At 43.5% G+C, this 22,694-nt stretch overlaps 3 protein-coding genes across 3 annotated transcripts; 1 reads left to right on the plus strand and 2 right to left on the minus strand.

Annotated features, from left to right (window-relative positions):
- Window positions 1-402: 402 nt before the first annotated feature.
- LOC109474485 lies at window positions 403-3,588 on the minus strand. Its single transcript, XM_019774776.1, has 4 exons — window positions 3,471-3,588; window positions 2,766-2,874; window positions 780-2,527; window positions 403-731 (listed from the first exon to the last, which is right to left on the minus strand). The coding sequence occupies exons 1-4, from the start codon at window positions 3,586-3,588 to the stop codon at window positions 403-405; spliced, it is 2,304 nt and encodes a 767-aa protein (XP_019630335.1).
- Window positions 3,589-4,822: 1,234 nt separating this feature from the next.
- Window positions 4,823-16,364, plus strand: LOC109474486 (DNA repair endonuclease XPF-like). The gene is made up of 23 exons (XM_019774777.1): window positions 4,823-4,942; window positions 6,100-6,196; window positions 6,628-6,710; window positions 7,067-7,189; window positions 8,501-8,558; window positions 8,779-8,931; window positions 9,057-9,170; window positions 9,334-9,426; window positions 9,674-9,729; window positions 9,917-9,970; window positions 10,251-10,320; window positions 10,519-10,656; window positions 10,983-11,165; window positions 11,358-11,474; window positions 11,582-11,694; window positions 11,825-11,918; window positions 12,241-12,378; window positions 12,712-12,822; window positions 13,061-13,147; window positions 13,543-13,716; window positions 14,104-14,244; window positions 14,571-14,710; window positions 14,971-16,364. Exons 1-23 carry the CDS (start codon window positions 4,842-4,844, stop codon window positions 15,134-15,136), a joined length of 2,604 nt encoding a protein of 867 aa, XP_019630336.1. The 5' UTR covers window positions 4,823-4,841; the 3' UTR covers window positions 15,137-16,364.
- A 22-nt stretch (window positions 16,365-16,386) lies between these two features.
- On the minus strand, window positions 16,387-20,310 carry LOC109474654 (di-N-acetylchitobiase-like). The gene is made up of 7 exons (XM_019775002.1): window positions 20,035-20,310; window positions 19,342-19,480; window positions 18,654-18,871; window positions 18,086-18,257; window positions 17,828-17,925; window positions 17,369-17,524; window positions 16,387-16,762 (listed from the first exon to the last, which is right to left on the minus strand). Exons 1-7 carry the CDS (start codon window positions 20,173-20,175, stop codon window positions 16,562-16,564), a joined length of 1,125 nt encoding a protein of 374 aa, XP_019630561.1. The 5' UTR covers window positions 20,176-20,310; the 3' UTR covers window positions 16,387-16,561.
- Between the last annotated feature and the right edge of the window lie 2,384 nt (window positions 20,311-22,694).

The following is a 22,694-nucleotide window of genomic DNA, read 5'->3' on the forward strand; positions in this document are numbered from 1 at the left end:
GCAGACTCGGCTCCTTGGTAAGACCGAGAGCCTTGAACGGGTTTCAACTCATTCTGTGAGTTTTCATGTCATGTCTCCCCTCACATTCCATTCAGAATCTCTCAGTCTCACCAAGTGTAAAACGTGCAAAGAAATCGAAAAAAAAACTTAAAGAACTAGATCAAAACACATTAACATAGACACTAGTTCCATATTGAGTGTTGTTGAGGCACTGTGAGGCCCATTGCCTTCCCTGCTGCATTTGAAATGGCGGTTTTTGTACTTTCACCAGTATTTCAGCACCAAGGACATCGCCCATTGGGAATGCTTAAAGTAGCGAATACTAGAGATTACAGTAATTCTAACACATTTTGACGTGTCTTGGGGCAAAGGACTCATTTCTACATATTTTCTGTAGATTACCTAGCCAGTAGAACGCACAGGTTTGCTGTTTTGGAACAATTTTGCCCATTTTCGTCTCCGGTTCTTTATAAACTGCCTGACTTTCCGACCTGGTGACCTGACCGCGCTGCGACCATGTCCCGGATGTTGGGCGTGTCCCGGATGCGTCTCGTTCCCAGTCTGGCAGCAGTGCTCGTACACTTCCTTGCACACTGTGCGCACCGGGCCCGTTAGCCTCGTCCCGCGGGCGTAGCTGTCGGCCTCCAGGCTACAGGAGCGGGGCTGGAACACGTTGGGATCGACGCGGCCACCGTGCATGCAGCATAGCCGCAGCGCGCGCCTGTGTGAGGCTAACACAGCGGCGATGTCCGGCGGGCTGGTTGTAGATGGTCTCGCACCGTCGTTCAGCAGCCCAGCGGGCGGGCCGGGGCGTGTGCGGACAACTCGGTGGCGTCTGCGGGTACGTCTCCTTCCCTTTGCTGACGACTTCGGCGCTTTCGCGGCCTTTTTAGATCTCTCAGATCTTGATGACGATTTCACTCTTTTGTCCGGACTGCCGATTGTTTTCAAGTTTTCTGCCTTCTCTCGGTTGGCCCCAGAGCTGTTCGTTTCACTGGATGCACGTCTTGCGCTAAGAGGTACAATTTCCTCCGCGTGTTGGTAAGGTGTCGCGGTTGAAGCAACGTGGTCTGCGTTAGAAATCTCGAGATGGGGTCCTTCCTCCATTTTGGTGACAGAACTTTGAGACGAACGTTCGGAAGAATCAGCGATGTCTCTGGTTTGGTTTGAAGTGATCACCGATGGCGTGACCATCTGTTGCCGGTCTTTTCTGTGTGTGCGAATCCTTGCTTCCTCTCTGTTATTCTCGTTTTGAGACAAACGTTTGGAAGAAGTATCTTTGTCTCTGGTTTGGGTTATGCCGGTTAGAGTAGCCACCGTTGGCTTGGGTCTCCAGCCTTTCCTGGCGTTGCGAATCCTCGCCACCTTCCTGTTCTGTTCCTGTCTGAGTGCGCAGCACTGTTTGTACTCGCCCGAACACTGTGCACGCCGGCCAGGGGAGCTCTTCAGAGGCCGCCAGGCGAACTCCCTCGCGCTCTGAGCGCAGTCCGTTTCTGGCGCTAATCCTTGGATGGAGCCTTGTCTACAGCAGTGCTGCTTTAGCTGCAGACCTCGTAGATTAGCTAAACTTTTCCTTGCTGATGCACGTGAGTCACCAGCGGACTTTAGAGCGTCGCGCTGCCCGTCACAGCACCGGCTGAACTCCATCCTACATCCCGCCAAGGCCTCGGCGGTGTGAACAACAGCGCCCCTAGCCGTTTGGTTGAGGTAGACATCCCTCTCCTCTTCGCACCGTTTCGCCAGGTCATAGGCAGTCCTGCGTCCGTTTAGGCAACAAGCGTACGCCAGCTGGACTTCGGAGTGTGTCGCTATCCGTGTGTTTTGGTCAGTCGGAGGTTCTGGCAAAGGACTTTCGTCTTCGTTTTCCTCCTCGCTGTGGTTGTCTGTAATTTCTTCCTGCTGCTCGGGGACGGTTTCTGGTCCGGCTCGTTGCATTCTGAGTTCATTTTGTTTCGCCTTGCAACAGTCGACGAAATGGCCGACGCAGATCCTACGAAGGTCGGTCAACACCGCGATGTTTCCCGACACGAACCGACCGGAAGCTCCCGAACAGTCTGCAATTTCTGGATTCCCGCCAAAATGCCTCCCCGCTCGGCAGCAGGCCTTGGAGATCAGGCTCTCCCTTACACTCGCGCTTCTTCGCACCGTGACGTCATTTGCAGACGACGAAGTAGCTTCCCGCCTTTTCCGACCCAAGACGTTTAATGCCTCAAGTACCTCTCTTAAAGAGTCAAGATTGGGTGCTACTCTTCCTGGCTTATTCTGGAGTCTCTTATCATTCATTCCTGAATTTTCATCGGAATGGGTACCTGTCACTCCAGTATCGTCGTCATGACGACCCTGGTTAAGGGCGATGCCATCTCTTCCTGCTGTAGGGGGTGCGGCTGTACCGCGGGTAGTTTTTATCTTCCTTGTGTGGGTACCGGTGGAGGTGTGTTTACCGATATTCCATAAGAAAACATAACTGCACGGAGGCCGCTTTTGTGTCCCAGTGTTTGGATTGTTTGTCAATCTCTCTTCCGCTGATCTGTAAATATCGGAAACAAAACATCATTATAGATAAGATACTTGATTTCTTAGTTCCCAATTATCTCACCTTACCCAAGTTCATCAGATGCTGTCATAAGGAATTCGAAGGACTCTTGATCCAGAGTTGGAAATGGAGAAAAGACACACTTTCATTAGAAAACGTATCCTTATGGCTTATGATAACGTATCCTTTAAACCGTGAAAAATCATGAGCACAAGTGATGTAAGACACGTACTTGGCGATATCTCTTGGATGGCTTATATCGAGGCTGTTTGGGGTGGGGGAGGTCGCGGTAGTCGTGACGTGGGCAAACTCCCAGCATTCAACTGCACGTAGGGCGGCACCTGTTAGAGAAACAGTACCATAGATCGTTGGGCATCAATAAGAATTAATGACTAGAATCAACAAGTGCTTCACAGTGATTGCTGCATCGGTTACTTTTCAACTTTTATCCCATTGAGTCTGTTATAAACGTTTCCGTATGTAGTGTGTGGTTCGTTCTGGTCATTGAGCTCGAGCTTGCCCTATAGGCAAGGGCTGATGAACTTCATTTCTACACCAGTTGCCATGTTTGAATTTCTGCATCGTTCTTGTCTTGCGCACGAATATTTTTGAATATCTTAGGTCTTTCCCTTGTGTAGCCAATGGCCAGAAGAAATTAAAGCCCTTTGTCTGTTGGAGCAAAGAATAAGAGAGGCTTAGTAATTCGACCTTTCCATGACTGGCTAGTGGTGATTAAATCGTTATACAACTCCTATCTAGTTCATCACATCATCAAAATTATGAGGGAGCGAGTATGGGAGTCCCGTTAAAAGTAAACTAGTTGGAATCCAGGCTAACATAACACTGACAACAGTGCCCTTCTTGTTTTCATCCGAAAGGACCATCATGGAAAACACAGATGCCAACGCCTAAACTTTAAGGCTGTAACGTTACATACCTTCTCTTGAAGAGGCGCTAAGGTCTCGTTCCCATGGAGAGCTGTCGTCCACAGAACATTCCGTAAAAATGACAATCAGTGAACTAAACACCACAAACAACGTCGCTCTGAAACCCATGTTGACACTGCAAGAGAATTAAACTATGTGCACTGTCTACAGTCTGAAAACAACTGCCAAAAACTTAACACTCACGCGGTTTATACCATGGAGATCGTCCTTGTCCGTTAATGACATTCCCAAGGTCCACCGCTGAGTCACTCCCCCCAGCTGACGTGTGTTTTGTCTGGAACCTGCAGCGTGCGCGGTTATCTCACTTCTCACATATTTTCTTACATTTTTCCATCTCTGACAGAGATGTGCCCGGGTGAGAACTAAGCAGATACTGACAGGTATGCCACCGACTGTGACCTTGAGAACCCTGAAGTTGCACAAACACTTTAAGGTGTCCTTAAAATTTAAGACAGAAAGAACCGGACACTCTACGATCTAAGTCTCTGAAGGTGCTCCGTCTGTGGGTCGTATGGCTCCTTACTGTCTGGGAGAGCCGAAGGGGACCTTGGGAGAAGGATGACCCTGAGAATAGAACACCAGCAGACAATACAGATACGCCTGCAGGTGTGCGGAGTGAACTATTTTCTAACACCTGGAGAATGTCTGAAGGATGTCTGTAGGACATTGACTTTTGGCTTACTAAAGAGAACAGACTACAGTACACTGACCTTTGCAACAAGCATTGATACGCAATCTTATTCATTCACTTTCATTGTATTTTCTGCAATCTGCAACATATTTGCTTTTTTTTATATACCAACATTTCATGACTAGACATGGTGACGGCACACTCAAGTTTAATCAACTTATTTTATGCCGTCACCAACGCAAATAGAGGACAAATACGGAACAGGACAATACTCATTTTCACTGGAGTTTTGTGAGGAAAGTCGTGTAAAGTACCTTTCCCAAGGGCACGAGATCGGTGGGACTCGAACCCGGGAAGTCTTAGTTCCGAGTCGAGCACTTTGCCGCTACGCCACATATTTGGTTTGCCATAACTTAAGATGTGCAATCGATCAATCAAACCTATCGCATCTTGCGCGCAATTTTTCCAAGCATTCACCTCTTTCTCTTACTTTCTTTAGTTTTATAATCTTGCTTTTCTTCCCAATTCTTTCCTCCCTTCTTTTCAATTTCCCTCCTTGTCTTCCTTCCGTGGATAGTTAATCTCTTTTCTGTCATTTTCTGCCTTTTTCTTTTGCTTCTTCCTTTCTTCTAACTTCATGCCGCTTCTCATTATAAAACCACCTGTTAGAATCTCCCACCATGCACCGCGCTTGACCCGGATACAGAAGTTTAGCCCGGGTCGTTCGAAAATGGCGGCGCCCGAGCAGAAACCCGCCGTTCGTCTGCTACAGTACGAGAACGAGATTTTCCTGGACGCCCTGCACGAAGACGGGCTCACGATAACGGCAAAGTACGTGGGACCTCCTCAGGGAACTATTCTGAGAGGAAAGTAGGCTGGGGGCGGGCAGGGGGGTTGGTCACGACGCTTCATATATAGGTCAAGACGGCAACATGCAACAACAACAACATACACACAATTTTTTTTGCAACGTTATTTGTTTATTTTCATCACATCATTTTTGAACACTTAACACCATCCTATAACATACGTCTGTATATATTTTCTTATTAGAGCAGCCCCATAAAAAAGGCATGCAGTCATAGATTACATTACTATCCATAACTCTGTACGAAGGCCTGGTGGTGTTGACTATACCTTGCTTCACAATAGTTACATAGAGATATAATTTGTCATGTTCCCAATGTACCCTGAATTTGTACATGGCATCAGATTCCTTGTCATGCTTATCATTGTGAAATGGCAGCCCCTGTATCAGTTACGCCCCACAGCCTCAGAAGTGTCCATCGAGCTGTCACAGACTAATCTTCACTAAATGTCTGAAACATGATCTTGGAAAACCATTCTGTGTGTTCATAAAGGTTTTATGTAATAATAAAAATAATATGTGTAAAATTATGCACATCATCATCATGAAAAAAATTGAAATAATTTAAGAACTGCTCGATATAAATACCACCATGTCTATGGTATGCCTTTCCCAGGGTTTTAGGTGCAGGTGGGATGTCTTGCCTGTCTCCCGTGTGAGGGTTGTACACATATGTCCTTGCACCTGGTGCTGTTATTCCCAAATCCTGACAGATCCTCTTGTTATCTGATTGCTGACATTCACAACAGCAGTGGGCATGCCGAGATGTACCACAGATACTGAAAAAAAAAGCATCTCTTTCATTTCTCATGTTACTCAGGCAAAATTGTATATACATATATGTTGGGTCATTATCAAAAAATTATCAAGGGCATAACCTGCGCAGTGTTTGTTTAACTGTGTGATATATTCGGTATCACATTTGTTACTGTCTTCTGTCATTGACAGTTACTGTATACTGTCATGTTACTTGTTGGCCGGGGTGCGTTCGGGGTACGGCTGAGCAGTACGATACCTCCAGCTGTACTGTCTACTGTAGTCCAGTACTACCATACCAAGTCATTACCATTGTTTGTAGTTCAGTACTAGAGTTGAGTACTATTGTACATGTGTGTTACAGAGGCCTGGGTGCAGACAGGGTACTGCTGAACTACCTCCAACTTTACAGTGATGCCTCCAACCTTGTCATAGTCATCAACACAACTCAACATGAAGAGGTGAGGAAAGTGGCAGACATTCAAATCACTCATGAACAACTCATGAACAACTTTTTACACATATTATTGTTGTAAAATATACATTGATTTACAGTAGCTAGGAGTAACATTTAAGTACTGTTTAAGCAAGTTTGAAACCTTTTTGTCCATTGCAAGATGGCACACAGCCTGGCAGAACATCTAGTAAGTCTTGTCTTGTTTGGGTACTGCACAACACCCCTAGATTGGGGTAAAGCGTGCAGGGGAGCTGTGCGATGCGCTATTGCTGCGTCCTCAGGTGTTGTAGTACCGCAGCGTTGAACTTCGTAGGTTCCGCAGTATCAGTTACAAATGTATCTCTTGGGGCAAAATGTTCCAATCTCTGACAGTTTGTGGGAAGTTTAGTAACACATCGTAGTTCAGGAATAACTTTGTTGTGTCTTATTGCCCAGGAGTACCTGATAGAAGAGCTGAGTGTGGCTGGGGTGTCTCCTCTCCCCAAGTCTGTCACCAATGAGTACAGCATCACAGACAGGTGGGTAGCACTTTGTCTTATTGATCTTTATGGTACTCAGTCCCTTCAGTTGTTTCTTGGAGTAACATAACAATGAGTGTAGCATAGATGAAAGGAGTGTATCTAGGGTGACATCTTTTTGCAGTGATATTGATGTTTTTCTTGGGAATTACTTAGTCTTGTACCTGTCAGGTAGTGTGTTGTTTGTAATATTGTGCTTGTTTGTTTGTTTTTCCAGGAAAGCCTCATACCTGTCAGGTGGTGTGTTGTTTATAATATTGTGCTTGTTTGTTTGTTCCTTTTTCAGGAAAGCCTCATACCTGTCAGGTAGTGTGTTGTTTGTAATATTGTGCTTGTTTGTTTGTTTTTTATTCTAGGAAAGCGTTGTACCTGTCAGGCGGTGTCTTGTTTGTAACCTCCCGTATCCTGGTAGTGGACATGCTAACAAACAGAATACCTGTAGACCTCATCACAGGTGTGCTGGTCTACAGGGCACACAGGTCAGACAAATGGAATTGTTTTAGTGGGAGTTGTTAAAGTGATATTATGTAGGATTTTCGCGCCAAAACTGAAAATACAAATTATTGAAATTTTCTCATGTAGATTGTCATTTTCGATAACTTTCAACGTATCAGCGTCGCTCTTTCGCCTTTTCGGCAACTCAGCGCAGCGCGAGAATAAGTTGCGCAAGGCCAGACGTATTTATGTGTGCCACAATAAATAGAATGTAAACAAACAACGGTTTTCGTTCGGAAATCTTCGGCAACTTCCGGCGCGTGTCTGGGTTCCATGCATATATGGTTCGAACGCTTTCGAACGCTGGAGTTCGAAGCCGATTGACTTCAAATTTGCCAATTTTTGAAGGGTCAGTACCTAATCTAAAATCCTCTTTTTGTATATACTTGAAAGTTATCATGTCACTTATCATATTGCATGTGGTAACCACATTCATACAGTTTCTCATACCAAGGAACGAAGTTTATGACATTATGCTAAATGTATCAAAATGTTGCGGAAACTCAGAATGGTGTGCGCCGGTAGCTACAACTGGGCTAAAATTTCGTCACCGCGATGTGTGCACCGTCGCGGTTTTCTTTGGGGCAAACCCGTTTGTCCTAAAACTAACCAGGGGACTTTGGTATCGATGTAAAGGTGAAGATGTGGGCTATCACACTGTGGTATTAGCTAATGGGATCCAGTTGGCCAGTAAAAAAAGATAAGCACAGATAAACTGACCAAAAATGCTAATGTTTGGAAGGCCATAACGATCGGTGTCATTTTGTAATGCACGAAATATCTATATTGTTGTACTAGGCAAATCCTGTAGATATGAAAAAGTATAAACGTTACGTATGTCTAAGGTGTTTTTGTTGCACTATTGACAGTTGTCAAATCGTGACCCGGCATATGCCGTATTTTAGAGAATAACGTGTTCTACGGTGACCTGCGGTTCGGCTGGATTCGGGAATGCTCGGATGTGGTCGGATGTAAACAAACATGGCCGCGATCCGCGCTAGCGCCGCGGAGTGCGCAGTTTTCCAACGCGTATTTGCGGCGAAACGACGTTGATATGTTAATCCCCAAATGTCATCATGAAGTCAGGTAGGTGTAAAGAGCAAGAAAATGTGTAAAAGAAAGATTTCTAAAATAGTCAAAATTCTACATAATATAGCTTTAAAGTTTGCTGCTTTTATTACAGTAAGGAATTGAATTATTACATACAACTACCTGATGACACTTTTGAGCTACAGTTTACACCTTTTCTCAGTATACCACCTTTGATGGAAATCTTTGTTTTTTTTTCCTTTCAGAATCATTGAGTCCTGCCAAGAGGCGTTCATACTGAGGCTGTACCGGCAGAAAAACAAGGTGAGGTGTCAATGATTTTGTTTTATTGGACTCGGTATGAAGAAACAAAGGTTTAGACAAAAATCACCAATCAACAATTTAACAAAACAGTGCTGATCAGACAGCAAGGACTTATAAAAGTATTCATTCGCTTACACACTGTAACACACTAATGCCATTTCATTTATCTTTCTTGGTCTTGAATAATTTCTTTATCAATACTGTTTATATGTTGTTACAGCAAGGGTTCATCAAAGCGTTCTCAGACATGCCGACAGCGTTCCACTCTGGGATGTGTCACGTGGAGAGAGTCATGAAGAACCTGTTCGTACGCAAACTGTACCTGTGGCCTCGCTTCCACGTCTCTGTACAGGACTTCTTATCACAGCACAAGGTATCATATTGTATGATATGATATTGTTTGTCCTTTAACCGGTGGTTCTTGATGAGCTGCACCTACACATGACAGACTCCATGACTGTTTGTTTGTTTGTTTGTTTGTTTGTTTGTTTGTTGTAGCCTGAGGTTGTTGAGCTGCACCTCCACATGACAGACTCTATGACTGCTATCCAGACATCCATACTGGACATCATGCAGGCATGTGTAAGGGAGCTAAGGATGTTCAACCCTTCTGTAAGTATAGCACTGAAGCAAGTTCATTCTCACTTGTGCTGTCCATGCCTACATTGTAGGTGTCTAACAATTGCAAGGTTTTCTCTCTATCTCAGACTGTTACAAGACAAGTATACTATTTAGTAAGATAAAAACTGAACTGTGTGTCTTGCCTACACTCCAGCTGGAAGCAGAGGACCTGACAGTGGAGAATGCCATCAGCCTGATGTTTGACCAGATCGTGAGGCAGCAGCTCGACCCTGTCTGGCACCAGCTGGTAGGTGATTCCATGTGAATATGTCAGAGTAGAGATTTCACACTGGGAAGGCCCCCTACTCTTTTCAATAAGTGTGGTGGAGGTGTGGTTCTCCTCAAACGTGGAATCTTCAGCTTTACGTCCCAAGCAAGATTACGAGTGAGGTGCCTTTCCTAAGGGCATGTAACATTGGGCTCTGAACCCATAACCTTCAGATTCCAAGTCAACAACCTTGACCACAAGACCACCTTTTGCTTTCCTATCCCAGAGTGGGAAAACCAGACAGCTTGTAGCCGACCTAAAGACCCTCAGGACACTGCTTGTGTAAGTAACTGTAAACTTGTACTGCTGTAAGTTAATATGATGTATACATGTATATGGAAATCATAAAGTCTTTTCTTTGACTTGATATATTGATGATATAATAACAGTTTGCTGTCATTTCAAGTTTTCTTAGCTTAACAGTTTTTTTCATTGAAAAAATCCTTGCCTTCTCGCCCTTATATGACAGGTACCTGACCCAGTATGACTGTGTGACCTTCTACAACCTGCTGCAGTCACTCAGGTAAGGACACAATGAGTTAATGCTGTTCTACAGGGACAGGTTTTGGCTGAAATAAAGTTGGAGATGATGCCCAGTTTTTCAGAGAAATTTTGAAGAATATGGTGACTTTCCTCTAAACTGAATTTTTTTAAATTGTAGGACACATACATGTAGGTAGGAGGGAATACGTGATGACAGTTAGTAATAATACATGTACTTTTTTAGAAAATAATTTTGTAATACATTTTTTTTGTGATTAAACCTGTAAATCTAAAAGTAAGATTTTGTCCATTCAATGCAGGGGAACAGAGAAAAGTTTTGGGAAGAACAGCGGCTGGCTTTTCCTGGATGCTGCTAACTCCATGTTCGTAGTGAGTACAAAAAACAAGATATTGATCCCATATCCCTAGCTATATGCTGTACAGTACATACCAATAGTATATATCTTCTTGCTTCAACCAGTGTATTGTTGGCTTTTCAGAATGCTTGACTAAAATAGACCTAGATATGTTATATTTTCCACCTCTTTATGAAGGGTTCTTGTATCATGTTTCTCGATTCGTTCCTAGCATGCACGAGCACGTGTGTACGGCCATCCTGGCAAGGTTGCCAAGGGCAACGACAAGGGCACGTCAGCGCCGCCAGTGAACCCTGACCTCCGTCTGGAGGAGAACCCCAAGTGGAAGGCACTCTGGGATGTCTTACAGGTCAGAGGTCAAAATTTTATACCGGTAATTTGAATCATGTAACCAGTAAACTGCTGCATGATGTAACATGTCAGTTATGCACTTGGAGTTGGTTTAGGGGCTGATAGGTGTTAACTCTCAGATATGGATGTCACAGGCAGTACATGTACATTATTTTGTAACATTTTCTTCTTGACAAGTGTCTCAGGAGGTTCATAATAAGAGCAGTATACAAAGCAATATGGGTCAGTGCATAGAGATGTGTTGATCAAACAAAAGTTTGCAACTAGATGAAAGAAACCTCAGTGCAATGGTTACCTCTCACCTGTGTGTTTCTACCTTTCTAGGAGGTCCGTGAAGAGAATACAAAGCTAGGCGAGCAGGGAAGTGTTCTGATCGCTGCGTATGACGACAGGACTTGCAGCCAGATCAAGGAGTACCTGTGTGACGGCAGCCACTCTCTCCTCACCAGGCTGTTTAACAAAACTCTGGGAACAGACAGGGCAGCACCACGGGCAGAGGGGGCACAGGTAGGCTGGTACATTGGAAGTTAACCACCTTTTACACCTGTGTTGTAGGGTGGGAAAGTACAAATGTACAAGCCATGCAGGATACTGATTGGTTCGGGGCTGATAGCCAGGATTCAAATTAGTATCTTTACCAGGACCCACAGTTGAGGGCTGATAATCAGTAACTGTCTTAAGATGTCTTCCTTATTTTAGGGCAAGCAGAAGACAGGTGGAGGAAAGAAGAGGAAAGTGGAGAAGGAGAAGGCTGCTGCTGAAGGTCAAGTCACCTTGACACAGCTGGTCAAAGGTCAAGGAGAGGACAGCTGTCAGGTCAGACAAGGGCATGGATTAATTGATTTCATTTTTGACATTTTACTAAGACTCCATGTAAGATTTTGATTATTTTTTAATTTTGTCTTGTTTTTCTCTGTGTTCAGACTGATGAAGGTTTGACCGCTTGTGCAAAAGAGCCTCCTGTATCATCACTGAATGCATACTATGGAGTCCTGCCCACACCAGTTACTATCATCCACCCCCTACACGGAAACAAGTAAGTAGTTTACTCTTCAAGCAAGCAGAGGTTAGCCCTGTTCTGCAGCACTGTAGTTTTTTTATACTATTTATTCATTTTCTTTGACATAATGATATGGTGATGCTGAACTTTAACCCCTGACCTACAGTGACCCCTACAGTCTGACACGAACCCTACGCGAGGTCAACCCAAGTTACGTGGTCCTCTACGACCCTGAGATGGAGTTTGTGCGGCAGCTGGAGGTCAGTTTACAAAATTATAAACCTCTGCTGCATATGTTGTTGTTACATTGCATGAAGGTTAGCATGTTTTGGGGGCTATGTGTGTGTGTGTGTTTGTCCATCTGTCTTTGAGCAGCATAACTCAAGAAGTGGTGATTGGATCTTACTGATATTTGGTAGGTAGATAGGTCTTGATGAGACCTCAAGATAGTCACATTTTGGGCCCCTTAGGGTCATGTTGTGGTACTGCAGTGAAACTTCCTATCATGTACTTGGCTTCTCACACCTTATACTGAGTCAATAGACTGTAACATACATAAATATATATATTGTTTTTGTGCAGGTGTATAAAGCAGGACGACCTGGCGAGCCCCTGCGTGTGTACTTCCTGATGTACACCAGCTCCACAGAGGAGCAGCGCTTCCTCACCTCCCTCAGACGGGAGAAGCTCGCCTTCGAACACCTCATTAAGGAGAAGGCTGTGAGTTTGACTCTTAAAAACTACTAGTACCAAGAGACTAGGGGTGTTTTAGAGCCATTTGTCATTAATACGCCAATAAAGAAGTGACCAACAGAAAAATCATTAAGCCGAAGTGCTACATTGTACTTCAGCGTGCTAAAGGTTCAGCAACAAATGGAATCTGATATTGAGCATTTCATCATACAAGATGTACATGTACATGTATCAGCTAAAATACTTTTACGTTTCTTGCATGCTATAATGTATGGAGTGGTGTATTTACTCCCCTCCCCTCAATAATGACTACCAATGCACATATGACTGTAAATGCTCAACTTTATTGTTGCTGCCCAGAGCCTGGTGCTGCCAGAGGAGCCTGATGTGACCCGTGACATGACCCCTGCTACAGAGGTCAGCACCAGGAGGGCAGGGGGTCAGGAGTCACAGGAGGCACTGCAACCCAAGGTCAGAGGTTAAAGGGTAGAATTGGCTTCATCACAAGATTGTGTATTCTTTAAGCTTATTTGAAATGTGTGAAGACATTCATTTCTACAAGGTTGACACCCTTGTATGAGAAGTAAATTAATAGACGACATTTCTTTGAACAGATTGGTTAAGTCACTGATCTTGATACATAATACTGCACATTGCTTCAGTTTCCAAACGTTTCCTTTTTGACTCCATGTTTATGCTGCCACCACAGGTGATAGTTGACATGAGGGAATTCCGAAGTGAGCTGCCGTCACTGATCCACAGGAGGGGTGTCGACATTGAGCCCATAACACTACAGGTCTGCTCATGGCTTGTTTATTAAATGTAATGTAAGAAGTAGGGGAAGATAAATCCACAGAGTGTCCAGTGAGTTCCTACTAGTAGCTGGTTTTAGGCATTTTCAAGTTTGTTTCAGTGATATGTAAGATTTTCAAAATCAGACAGTAAGACCACTCACACTAGCAAGGACCCCAACTTTTTCAATAAATGTTAACATGCTTGAGGTGTGGCTCTCCTTAAACACGGGGCCTCCACTTTACGTCCCATATGAGAGGATGTCCCTAACTTAAGCTAGGTACATATTTTCACCTGAGTCAAGTGAGGAAATTTGTGGGGCCTGCTTGGGATTTGAACCCAGAACCTTAAGATTCTGAGCCAACAACCCTAACCCCTTGACCGCCGTGTTACCTCCAGGTGGGTGACTACATCCTGACCCCTGACATGTGTGTGGAGAGGAAGTCCATCAGCGACCTGATTGGCTCCCTGAACAGCGGCCGCCTGTTTAACCAGGCCGTTGCCATGACGAGGAGCTACAAGCGACCAATCCTGCTCATCGAGTTCGACGCCAACAAACCCTTCTCACTACAGGTCAGAAATCACTGTTGAAGGCCATAGGTTTTAGGCTCTTTTGTGAGCTTTTGCAACAAGCTTTTGAAGCAGTTCACATGTTCTTTTATCCACATCTTTTAAACTATTGATTCAAATTGTTTCTCACCCTTGTCTCTTTATTTGTCAGACCCTCCTTTGTTTGTTTGTTAATTTGTTCCTCAAACCAAGGGTCACTATGTTAAAGGTCAAAGGTTTTAGTGTCAAGATTCTGCAGCCTTTGTATGAGCTTCTGCAATGAGCTTTTGAAGCAATCCATATTTTCTTTCATCTGCACCTCTTAAATTTATTAGTGATTTTGAATTCCTTGTCACCCTTTTATCTTTCTTTGTCAGACTCTTGTTTATTTATTTATTGTTTGTTTCTCAGACCAAGGGTGTAGGTCATTACGAGATGTCGTTCCAAGAAGTCCAGGCCAAGCTGGCTCTCCTCACACTGCACTTCCCCGGCTTGCGCATCCTGTGGAGCAGGAGTCCCTACGCTACGGCAGAACTGTTCCAGGAACTCAAGGTCAGTAGGTCAAGGGCATGGGTCAAAGGTTTTCAGGGTCAAGGGCATGGGTCAAGATTAGTAGTCAAGGGCATGGGGTAAAGATTAGCTATTTCAAGGTCAAACTCATTGGGTTAGAAACATGGGTCAAGTTATATGTGGAGAGGACTTCTGATTTTGGGGTAATGAGAAAAGGCTTTGTTTGGGAAATGGTTGTCAGAAATTCTGTAATCACTCTAAATTTTTGCCTTTTTTCAGTTGTTGTTAGTTCGCTTGAAGTTTTTTAGCTGGATTACTCGACAAGATACGAGCGTGTTTTCAAGATCCTTGATATATCGTGTTTCCAGTTGAACCGCCCTGAGCCGGATGCAGCCCAGGCGGCGGCCATCGCCATGGAGACGGAGTCTGTCCTCCCGTCAGACAAGTACAACCACCTGTCACATGACATGGTGCTGAAGCTGCCCGGAGTCAACTCTAAAAACTACAGGCAGGGGTTCTCACTTTCCATTACTTAGTAATTCATAGTATGTGTATTTTGCTTACCCAGGAGCTTTCACACAATGTGTGTGTGTGTGTGTTTGTTGTGCGGTGTTTGCATGTGTGTGTTTGTGCATGCGCGCATGTGTAGTACACATGTATGTGTGCGTGTGTAATGTGTACATGTGTATCATCCTGTACGTTTTGTGGATCTACCAGTTATGTGAAAAGAACTAGTCTTTGCCTGAACCTGTTTCTGCTCCCCCACAGGTCTGTCCTGGATAAGACAGAGAGTCTGGCAGACCTGGTCACCCTGACTCAGGACCAGATAGCAGAACATCTGGGTAACGCAGCTAACGCTAAACTACTGTACGAGTTCCTACATACAACATTCACTCCAACATCTGAAGTAACAAAAACCAAGACTAAAAGATAGCAGGAAAACCTTTAAGTTAATACATGTATTATAGATATTTATTTTTTGAAACATATTATTGGGAGCTGATAACAGCTGCACTGGAAATTGCAACAAAAGTACTGTACGAGTCCTACAATCCTACATTCACCCTGACTTCCCATGTAACAAAAGTTACAAAATCTAAGACTAAAAGATAGCAGTAAAAGCTTTATAGATATCTATTTTTTAAATCATGTTTCTTATAGCAGTTGCAATGGTCACATTTTCTCGGCAAAAAGTAAATCTGTCAATCTCAAAGTTGTAAATATTGTAAAAAAAATAACTTACTTTCTATAGGGAGAAATTTAACCTAAAAGCTATAAAACTGTATAAAGTAATCTCAATGTGGGTTGTGGTGTTTTTCAATGGGCCCTGGGGCTACAAGCAATTCAAACAAGAACCTAACACAAATATATATTTTCTGTAATTTATTGACTGCTTCAGAAGTTGATTTACTTGTTGTACTTCCATGTAAGCCTTACTTTATTTACAGATAGGTGTATTTGGTTCAACAGGTATGCATCTTATAAAGTTTTATTGCTCCAGTACATTAAACATACTTTCAGCAGGTTTCTTATAAATGTTTCTGTAAGTAGTTGGCCTTGATATTCTCCACTATGCTCTCAATCTTGTAAATAGAAGTGTAAGTAAAATGTGTAAATAAAATCTAAAAAAAAAGTAATAATAACAGTCTAGTCACAATGCCATGGAAGTAAATTTTTAAGGACTAATATTAGTAATAAATATGTCTACATTTTGATAAATATCCAGCTCCTTTTGCAAAAACAAAAACAAAAACATCCATAGATATTCACACCAAGTTCTAGATATCTGCATTGGACAAAAGCTTAATGTCCTGTCCTAAGGACTACAGCCCTCTGTAGTAAACATCCAAACTCACTACTTGTAATTAAAGAGGTTATCTGCCTATAACCACTTTGTTGTACCGAAAGGATTAAAGCCCAAAAGTAATAAACAATTTTTGTTTCCAAACATCAGTAAACTTTCCATCAGCAGCAAAACACCAGGCAACATAGCAGCATGTTAACCCCCAAAATGTGACTTCCTTTGACCCTTCTGATGTCAGTGGCTGATTGTATAACCTCATTCTAATCATTTGGGTGGTTAAATCTTCTATTTACAATAGGATATTAATGTAACAACTTTCACAAACTGTTCATAACATGATGTCGGTGTTCTTTTCACAAAACCAGTGCAGACTCTTGCTCACGTTTCGATGTCCAACATGGTATGTTTTACCAACCAATTATTTTCGGATGTTCATGATATGGTTTACAACATTTACCACAGCTCCAGCTTTTTACCTTCTCTGTACTAAAGGTGTATCCAGCCACCAAGTCTCACTAGTTAGTCTTAAAGGAGAGGATTTGAAGACTTTTGTTCTCAAGACTTCTTGTGATACTTGGGAAGACTGTCCCACATCTCCTGGGTCTGTTTCTTGACCTTGGGGTCAGTTGTCGTGTAGTCGAGGGTATCTCCATGCCACATGCCGACCCCACGTAACCCCTGCTTCACCGCCCAGCCGTACTTGTACTGTAGGGACTGGGGGTCGTCATACCACATCTGGTGGGTCTGTCCTCCCTCCTGGAACAGTAATAATCAATAAATAAATATAGCCAATCAATAATCTATAACCCAGCCGTACTTGTACTGTAGGGACTGGGGGTCATCATACCACATCTGGTGGGTCTGTCCTCCCTCCTGAAATGACAATAAGCAATAACCAATCAATGATCAATAAACCAATAATCTATAACCCAGCCGTACTTGTACTGTAGGGACTGGGGGTCATCATACCACATCTGGTGGGTCTGTCCTCCCTCCTGAAATGACAATAAGCAATAACCAATCAATGATCAATAAACCAATAATCTATAACCCAACCGTACTTGTACTGTGGGGACTGGGGGTCATCATACCACATCTGGTGGGTCTGTCTATACTCCAGAAATATCAATAATCAATCAATATAACCATAACCCAGCCGTAGTTGTAATGGGTCGTCATGTCTGTCTGCCACCTGAAATATCAATTATCTGCAGCCATAATGAATTGATCAATTGTCTAGCTACACTAGTACATGTACTTGTACTGCAAACTGAAAATTTGAAGGACTTGAATGAAAAAATCTCAAACCTGTTTTCTTGCCTTGTGCACAAGTTTTTCAAGGAAGACATACAGTATCTTTACCTGGAAGTTGAAGTAAGGAGACTTGAAGGTGTCGTTCCACCGTCTTGAGGAGTTCCTCATCAGCCTCATGATGTCCTTATAGTCCACCTGGCGGCCGGCCGCATCACTGCAGGGCGCTCCTCGAAACGGGACCTTCTTAATACTGCAGACATCATCCTGAGGGAACACAAACTAGTACTCCATTCTTAAGGTTTTACACAGTTTAGGGTGCCATCTAGTGGTCAGTAGTGGTAGTCAGAAAGGATTGGCAGCAGTGTATTACATTGTACCATACACCCTGTGTTGTGACTGTAGGACTAAGGCAGGGGGAATACTTTTGGACAGCTTGATTCTTGTCATTGAGTTTTTACCCTCTGTAATTTATACTGTCAGTGCTTCAAACTGTCAGCTTCCTATTGTTGCTTGCTCACAATTGAATGTACAGACGGCACACAGGTGATACAACAGAACCTACGGTACCTTGGAGAGGTTGAGGCAGGGGTAGTCATAACCGTACCACGGTACACCCATCACCAACTGGTCTGCAGGGATGCCCAACTTCAGGTACTCCTGGTATCCTGGAATAGGAGAAACACAGCATAAAATTCAGATATGGGCCTTTCAACCCATGGAAAACGGTAACGTACATCATATTTTTGGGTTACATTTTGCTGTAAATAACAATATTGTGCAGCAGAGAAAGACTGTATTGAAAATTAGGGAGAGAACACATTTCACCTCCCAGCGTTGTCTCCAGAGCAGAGTTTGCGCTCGCGACGCACGGTCCTGTAATCTGACTCCTCTCATCGTATGACATCACAAACAGGAAGTCACATGACTTGGCGATGTTTACCACGTCGTAGCAGCGGCCGTCGATACAGTCAGGTGACCAGGCAACGTCAAAGGTCACCTGAGGACAACAAGTTAAAGGCATGTTATTTCTAAGTTACTTAGAGATGAAGAACTGTCACAGCATTCTCAACTGTCACACTGTCAGGTAGATTTTGTATTGAGATTTACGACAAACATAACAGATCAACTTATCAAGATGTCAACATGTAGTAAGTTCAAATCTGTGTTTCAAAAGGGTAAGAGCTTATTACATGACCATGAAATAAATATTGTATCCCATTGTGGTTAGTTATGTTAAACCTGGGATTCGAGTTAGAATTTATATTATAACTGCCACATGCAAATACACATGGTACATGGGTGCCATCCTATCTAGTTAACCACGGCATCTATGCTTGATCTGCACTTGACACTTTGCAGTTTTTTTTTACAGTAGGATGTTCCGCAGTTATACCTGTGAGGCACTATTGATTGCGTGGAAGACAAATGTTGTCTCGTTAACAAGCGCGGTCAGACCGTCGCGTGCCGGGTCGCCTGCAGGGATTGCCTGCTCGATGTCAATGTTGATCCCGTCCATGTGCTGCTTCAGCATCAGGGCCACCTGGGTAATCACCCAGTCATCTCGGAACAGGGGGTCCGGCAGGTGGGCAACGTCTGACGCTTTCACGTCACCTGGAGATGGGAGATGGAGTAACAATGTAAGGGAGGGAGAGTGAGTGAGTGAGTGAGTGAGGGAGTGGGTGGGTGGGTAATTGAGTGAGTGAGCAAGTGGGTGGGTTATTGTGTGAGGGAGGGATTGAGAGTGAGTGGGGAGGAAGTGAGAGAAGGGGTGGATGAGTGACAGTGAGTGTGAGCTGGTGAGTGAGTGGGTGGGTTGACTGAGTGAATGAGTGAGTGAGTGGGTGAGTAAAGCATTGTCAGAATCACTGGTGGCCAGCAGTGCAGGCTACTGTGTCTAGATTGTCTGAACCTTTGTTAATTATACTTCATGAAATACTCAAATTGGCCCGTTGGCAACTTTTCATTGAGGCCAAGGTTGGTTTTGTTCCATTTCCTTTTGGATTTTCAATATGAAAGTTATACTTTTTGCAATGGTTTATGGATTTTGGGTTGTGGGTGTGTATGGGGGTTGTGATGTTCACCTTTCAGGACGACTCGTGCTCCCTTGGAGTGGGCGTAGCACATCAGCTCCTCGCTGTAAAACCCAAACATAACCACGGTTGTCACCTTGTCCCAGTCATAGTGCTTCCATGTGTCGTTTCGTACAGCAAACACAAAAACCTGCAACCAGAGATGCTTCGTTAAGGGCTGCCAGAAACAACATACTGTAAGTCATTTGCAGTGGTTTTAGTTTTGTGATTTTTGGGGTCTACCTCTTTGCCCTGAATTCATGACACCCTGAATATGTGTTTCCCAATGTATCACTACAGTACGAAAGTGAACTAAGTACAGGGAAAACCTCCTTTTCCCTCCTACAACAGTTACTGTGAAATTAAGTCCTTGTGAAAACATACAGTTCTTCTTCATGCATGGTATTGCTCATTTCACCGAGTGAAGTGGGGAAAGTTTTCTAAAGTGCTTTCCCAAGGGCACAAGATTGGCAGGCAGGATTCGAACCTCTTGTCTTGGTTAGAACCTAATGCTCTGCCGTTATACCACACGACCCTACTGTAATGCACAGTGTACTGTAGCCTGCCTAGTGTCCCATATACAGGTCGGATACCAGGCTGTTTCCAGTGCAGTGGTAACTCTGGAGCCGAAGAGCTGGCCTGTGTAACCCAGGTTATAGATATACAGTACCAGTAGCTACATCTGTGTACAGAAACACATCTTGCCTCTTTCCTGGGCGGAGTCTTTACGGGATTACACCACTCCGGCTGGGCGCAGGGACAGGGTGGCTGCGGCGGGGCGGGCCAAGCGAGCACTGCCCCCGCCAACAAACACACCAACGCCGCGGTGACGCACCAGCTCCGCATCGCTAGCGAGAAACCGCGCTCCTCAGCTGAGATCCACAGGTTTTTGGAAAGTTCAGGGTCTTCTGGTAACCTTAAATTTAAGTTGTTACATGCAAAACGTGACAAAAAAAGTTGTGTCCCGTGATTCGCGATCACCCTTGACCTTTTGTTGTGGTCTCGCACCGACGTTCTGGGTCAACCGCCCTGCAGTACTGTAACACGCCGGTAGGGGCAGTACTATGACGCGTTTAATTTACCGAAGCCAAGGACATTTTATATAATGCCATTGCAATTGCTATACAATGCCCTTGCAATTGCTGAAACTGACACAAAGTGTCACAGAAGATGGACAGAGCCATACTATGTACTAATGCACTTATAATGCCCTTGCAATTTCTGAAACTGACACAGTGTCACAGATTGACAGAAGATGGCCAGAGCCACCCAAGACTGATATGGCCAGAGCACGATTGTTATAACACACACACACAAAAATCTTCAACAAACTTCTTTTGTCAGAAATATTTCTAGGCATTTACCAATCATTCTCAGTTACTGATGAAATATAGCAGATGATATCTGAAACCTCTGACTGATATCCAGTTGCTTGATATGTTGTGAATTGCGTGCATTTGCCAAATGGTTTCAATGAAAGGTTTAACCTTGCTTCGGATTTGCAACCACGTACTATTTGGGGCAAATATGCACTATAACCGTGGAGGTAAAAAATCTTTTTACTTCCCATGGTATAACGAAAGTAATTTCTACGGGGAGGCTTCAAACAGCTCGGTGGTTTTTGTATGCCAGACACCCACGGCTCTTCAAAGGGTATTTAATCAAAATTCGATGAAAGTGTGACATTCTCATCTGTCTATGACGTAAATGAAAAAAAAATGATTTGCAAAATAATTGGCTGGGAGGAGGATGCAAATTCTACTGCAGTAGCATGTTCTTATCCCGATTTCAGATTCAGAACTATTCTGATCACTTTGTTAGTCTCAAGCACGGGCTGACAACCTGATCAGGGTTGCTACAAATGTATAACAAATATATCGCCACACAATAGAACCTCATCAAACTGACACTTTCATCCAAAACGAGTGTATCTCAAGCCGCGGCACAGACTTTGATCACTCCATTGTGTGACGTACGCAGTGTGGCGTCATTGTCCTACTTGTAAGTAAGGCGCCTCACAGATACAAACGCTAATTACTAATTTTGTTCGAAGGAACCGTACAAAGAATTAATGAATGAAGTTTATGGATCAACTATCGTACATAGTACAACTTGCATGGCAACAGCTGTTCAACAACTATACTACAGGGCTAATATATCCTATATTTAGAACTACAAACGATGCTAAATGAAATTGAAAATAGATGATTATTCACACCCCGTGTAGACTCATTATATCTGCGTGTATTTTTAGGTGACATGTTTTTGCAACACCAGTGCGTGCGTGCGTAGCATTTGTTTTTTTAGTTCACGATTTCAGTATAACGTGAATGGGTTTTTAATTGACAATAACAGGCTTCCTTGCCTATCCTTCATACTTGTACCTCTCAAGTACCCAGTCTAAAAGACCAAGTCATCTCCAGTTTTTGAAGTAGGCAACAATAAGTGGTAATTTACTGAGAAGTCAATTTCACTTCGGCGTATCACAAATTGACAAGTGTTTATCACCACATCCTGTTCTAATAAGACCTGGGGGAATAATGTTGTGTTACGAATTTAACGATGTAACCCGATTTCGATTCCACATCAGGAATATTTCAAAAGTTTAAAAAAACAGGGAATTACTTAGAATGTTGGAAAGATTTTTATCTATAAAGAAATATTTCCAAACTACGAAATTTCTTAGACAAACAATTACAAAGAATTGAAGGAATTTCTAGATAATGACAATAACAGCCCGCGCGGTGCAGAATTGCAAAATTTAATAAAAAAATTTGTCTCTGAAAATGCGAAAATTTTATGGTCTTGCCAAAGGTTGACACCCCAAAAGGCTAGTGTCGGCGGGTTTTTGCAATGGTCGGTCAGGAAACCCAGCGTTTGTTTTCGTAGGCCTAACTGTTCCATTCGGGTGTGTGTTGATGCGAATACAGGCCGTATTCAGGGCATGTACGCAAGGCCGATACATATTCCAGACATAGGCCTGGGATAATAAGACAATTTTGAAACTTACTACTACATATTATGGTACAGTAGAACCCGCTTATATCATAACTGCGTGGCTATATGTAGTTTGTCAGCACCTTATTACCCGTACCCGAATTAACAGACTTAATTACACACCTAAGCTTTAGATTCCAAGTCAACAACCCCATCGATATCCAGAAGACCACCTGTGTCACGATAGATGGCTAAATAACAAGATATATAGATACAATACATGGAAAACATTCAACAATGTTACGATGATATAAAACAGTAAAAGTTCTTTAATCGGAAATGCGTCGTACAATCGCAAACTGGAGAGATGCTTGGAACAGTCACGTAGCCCTCCCTGCTCTTCCCCCTTCCCCACTCGTAGCCCCCCG

The sequence above is a fragment of the Branchiostoma belcheri genome, unplaced genomic scaffold, assembly GCF_001625305.1.
Source record: "Branchiostoma belcheri isolate BF01 breed outbred unplaced genomic scaffold, Haploidv18h27 scaffold31, whole genome shotgun sequence".
In the NCBI taxonomy this organism is placed as follows: Eukaryota; Metazoa; Chordata; class Leptocardii; order Amphioxiformes; family Branchiostomatidae; genus Branchiostoma; species Branchiostoma belcheri.

Bases quoted from the DNA above. Each gene is read 5' to 3' on its own strand.
- LOC109474485 (XM_019774776.1), bottom strand. From the start codon at position 3,588: ATGGGTTTCAGAGCGACGTTGTTTGTGGTGTTTAGTTCACTGATTGTC. The intron at 2,875-3,470 runs GTATGTAACGTT...TTTCTCTAACAG, and splicing joins TAGCGCCTCTTCAAGAGAAG to GTGCCGCCCTACGTGCAGTT. The intron at 732-779 runs GTGCGAGACCAT...CCGCTGTGTTAG, and splicing joins CGCTGGGCTGCTGAACGACG to CCTCACACAGGCGCGCGCTG.
- LOC109474486 (XM_019774777.1), top strand. From the start codon at position 4,842: ATGGCGGCGCCCGAGCAGAAACCCGCCGTTCGTCTGCTACAGTACGAG. The intron at 10,657-10,982 runs GTCAGAGGTCAA...CTACCTTTCTAG, and splicing joins CACTCTGGGATGTCTTACAG to GAGGTCCGTGAAGAGAATAC. The intron at 11,475-11,581 runs GTCAGACAAGGG...CTCTGTGTTCAG, and splicing joins AAGGAGAGGACAGCTGTCAG to ACTGATGAAGGTTTGACCGC.
- LOC109474654 (XM_019775002.1), bottom strand. From the start codon at position 20,175: ATGCGGAGCTGGTGCGTCACCGCGGCGTTGGTGTGTTTGTTGGCGGGG. The intron at 19,481-20,034 runs GCAAGATGTGTT...CTCTGGTTGCAG, and splicing joins AGACTCCGCCCAGGAAAGAG to GTTTTTGTGTTTGCTGTACG. The intron at 16,763-17,368 runs GTAAAGATACTG...TTACTGTTCCAG, and splicing joins CTCCTTACTTCAACTTCCAG to GAGGGAGGACAGACCCACCA.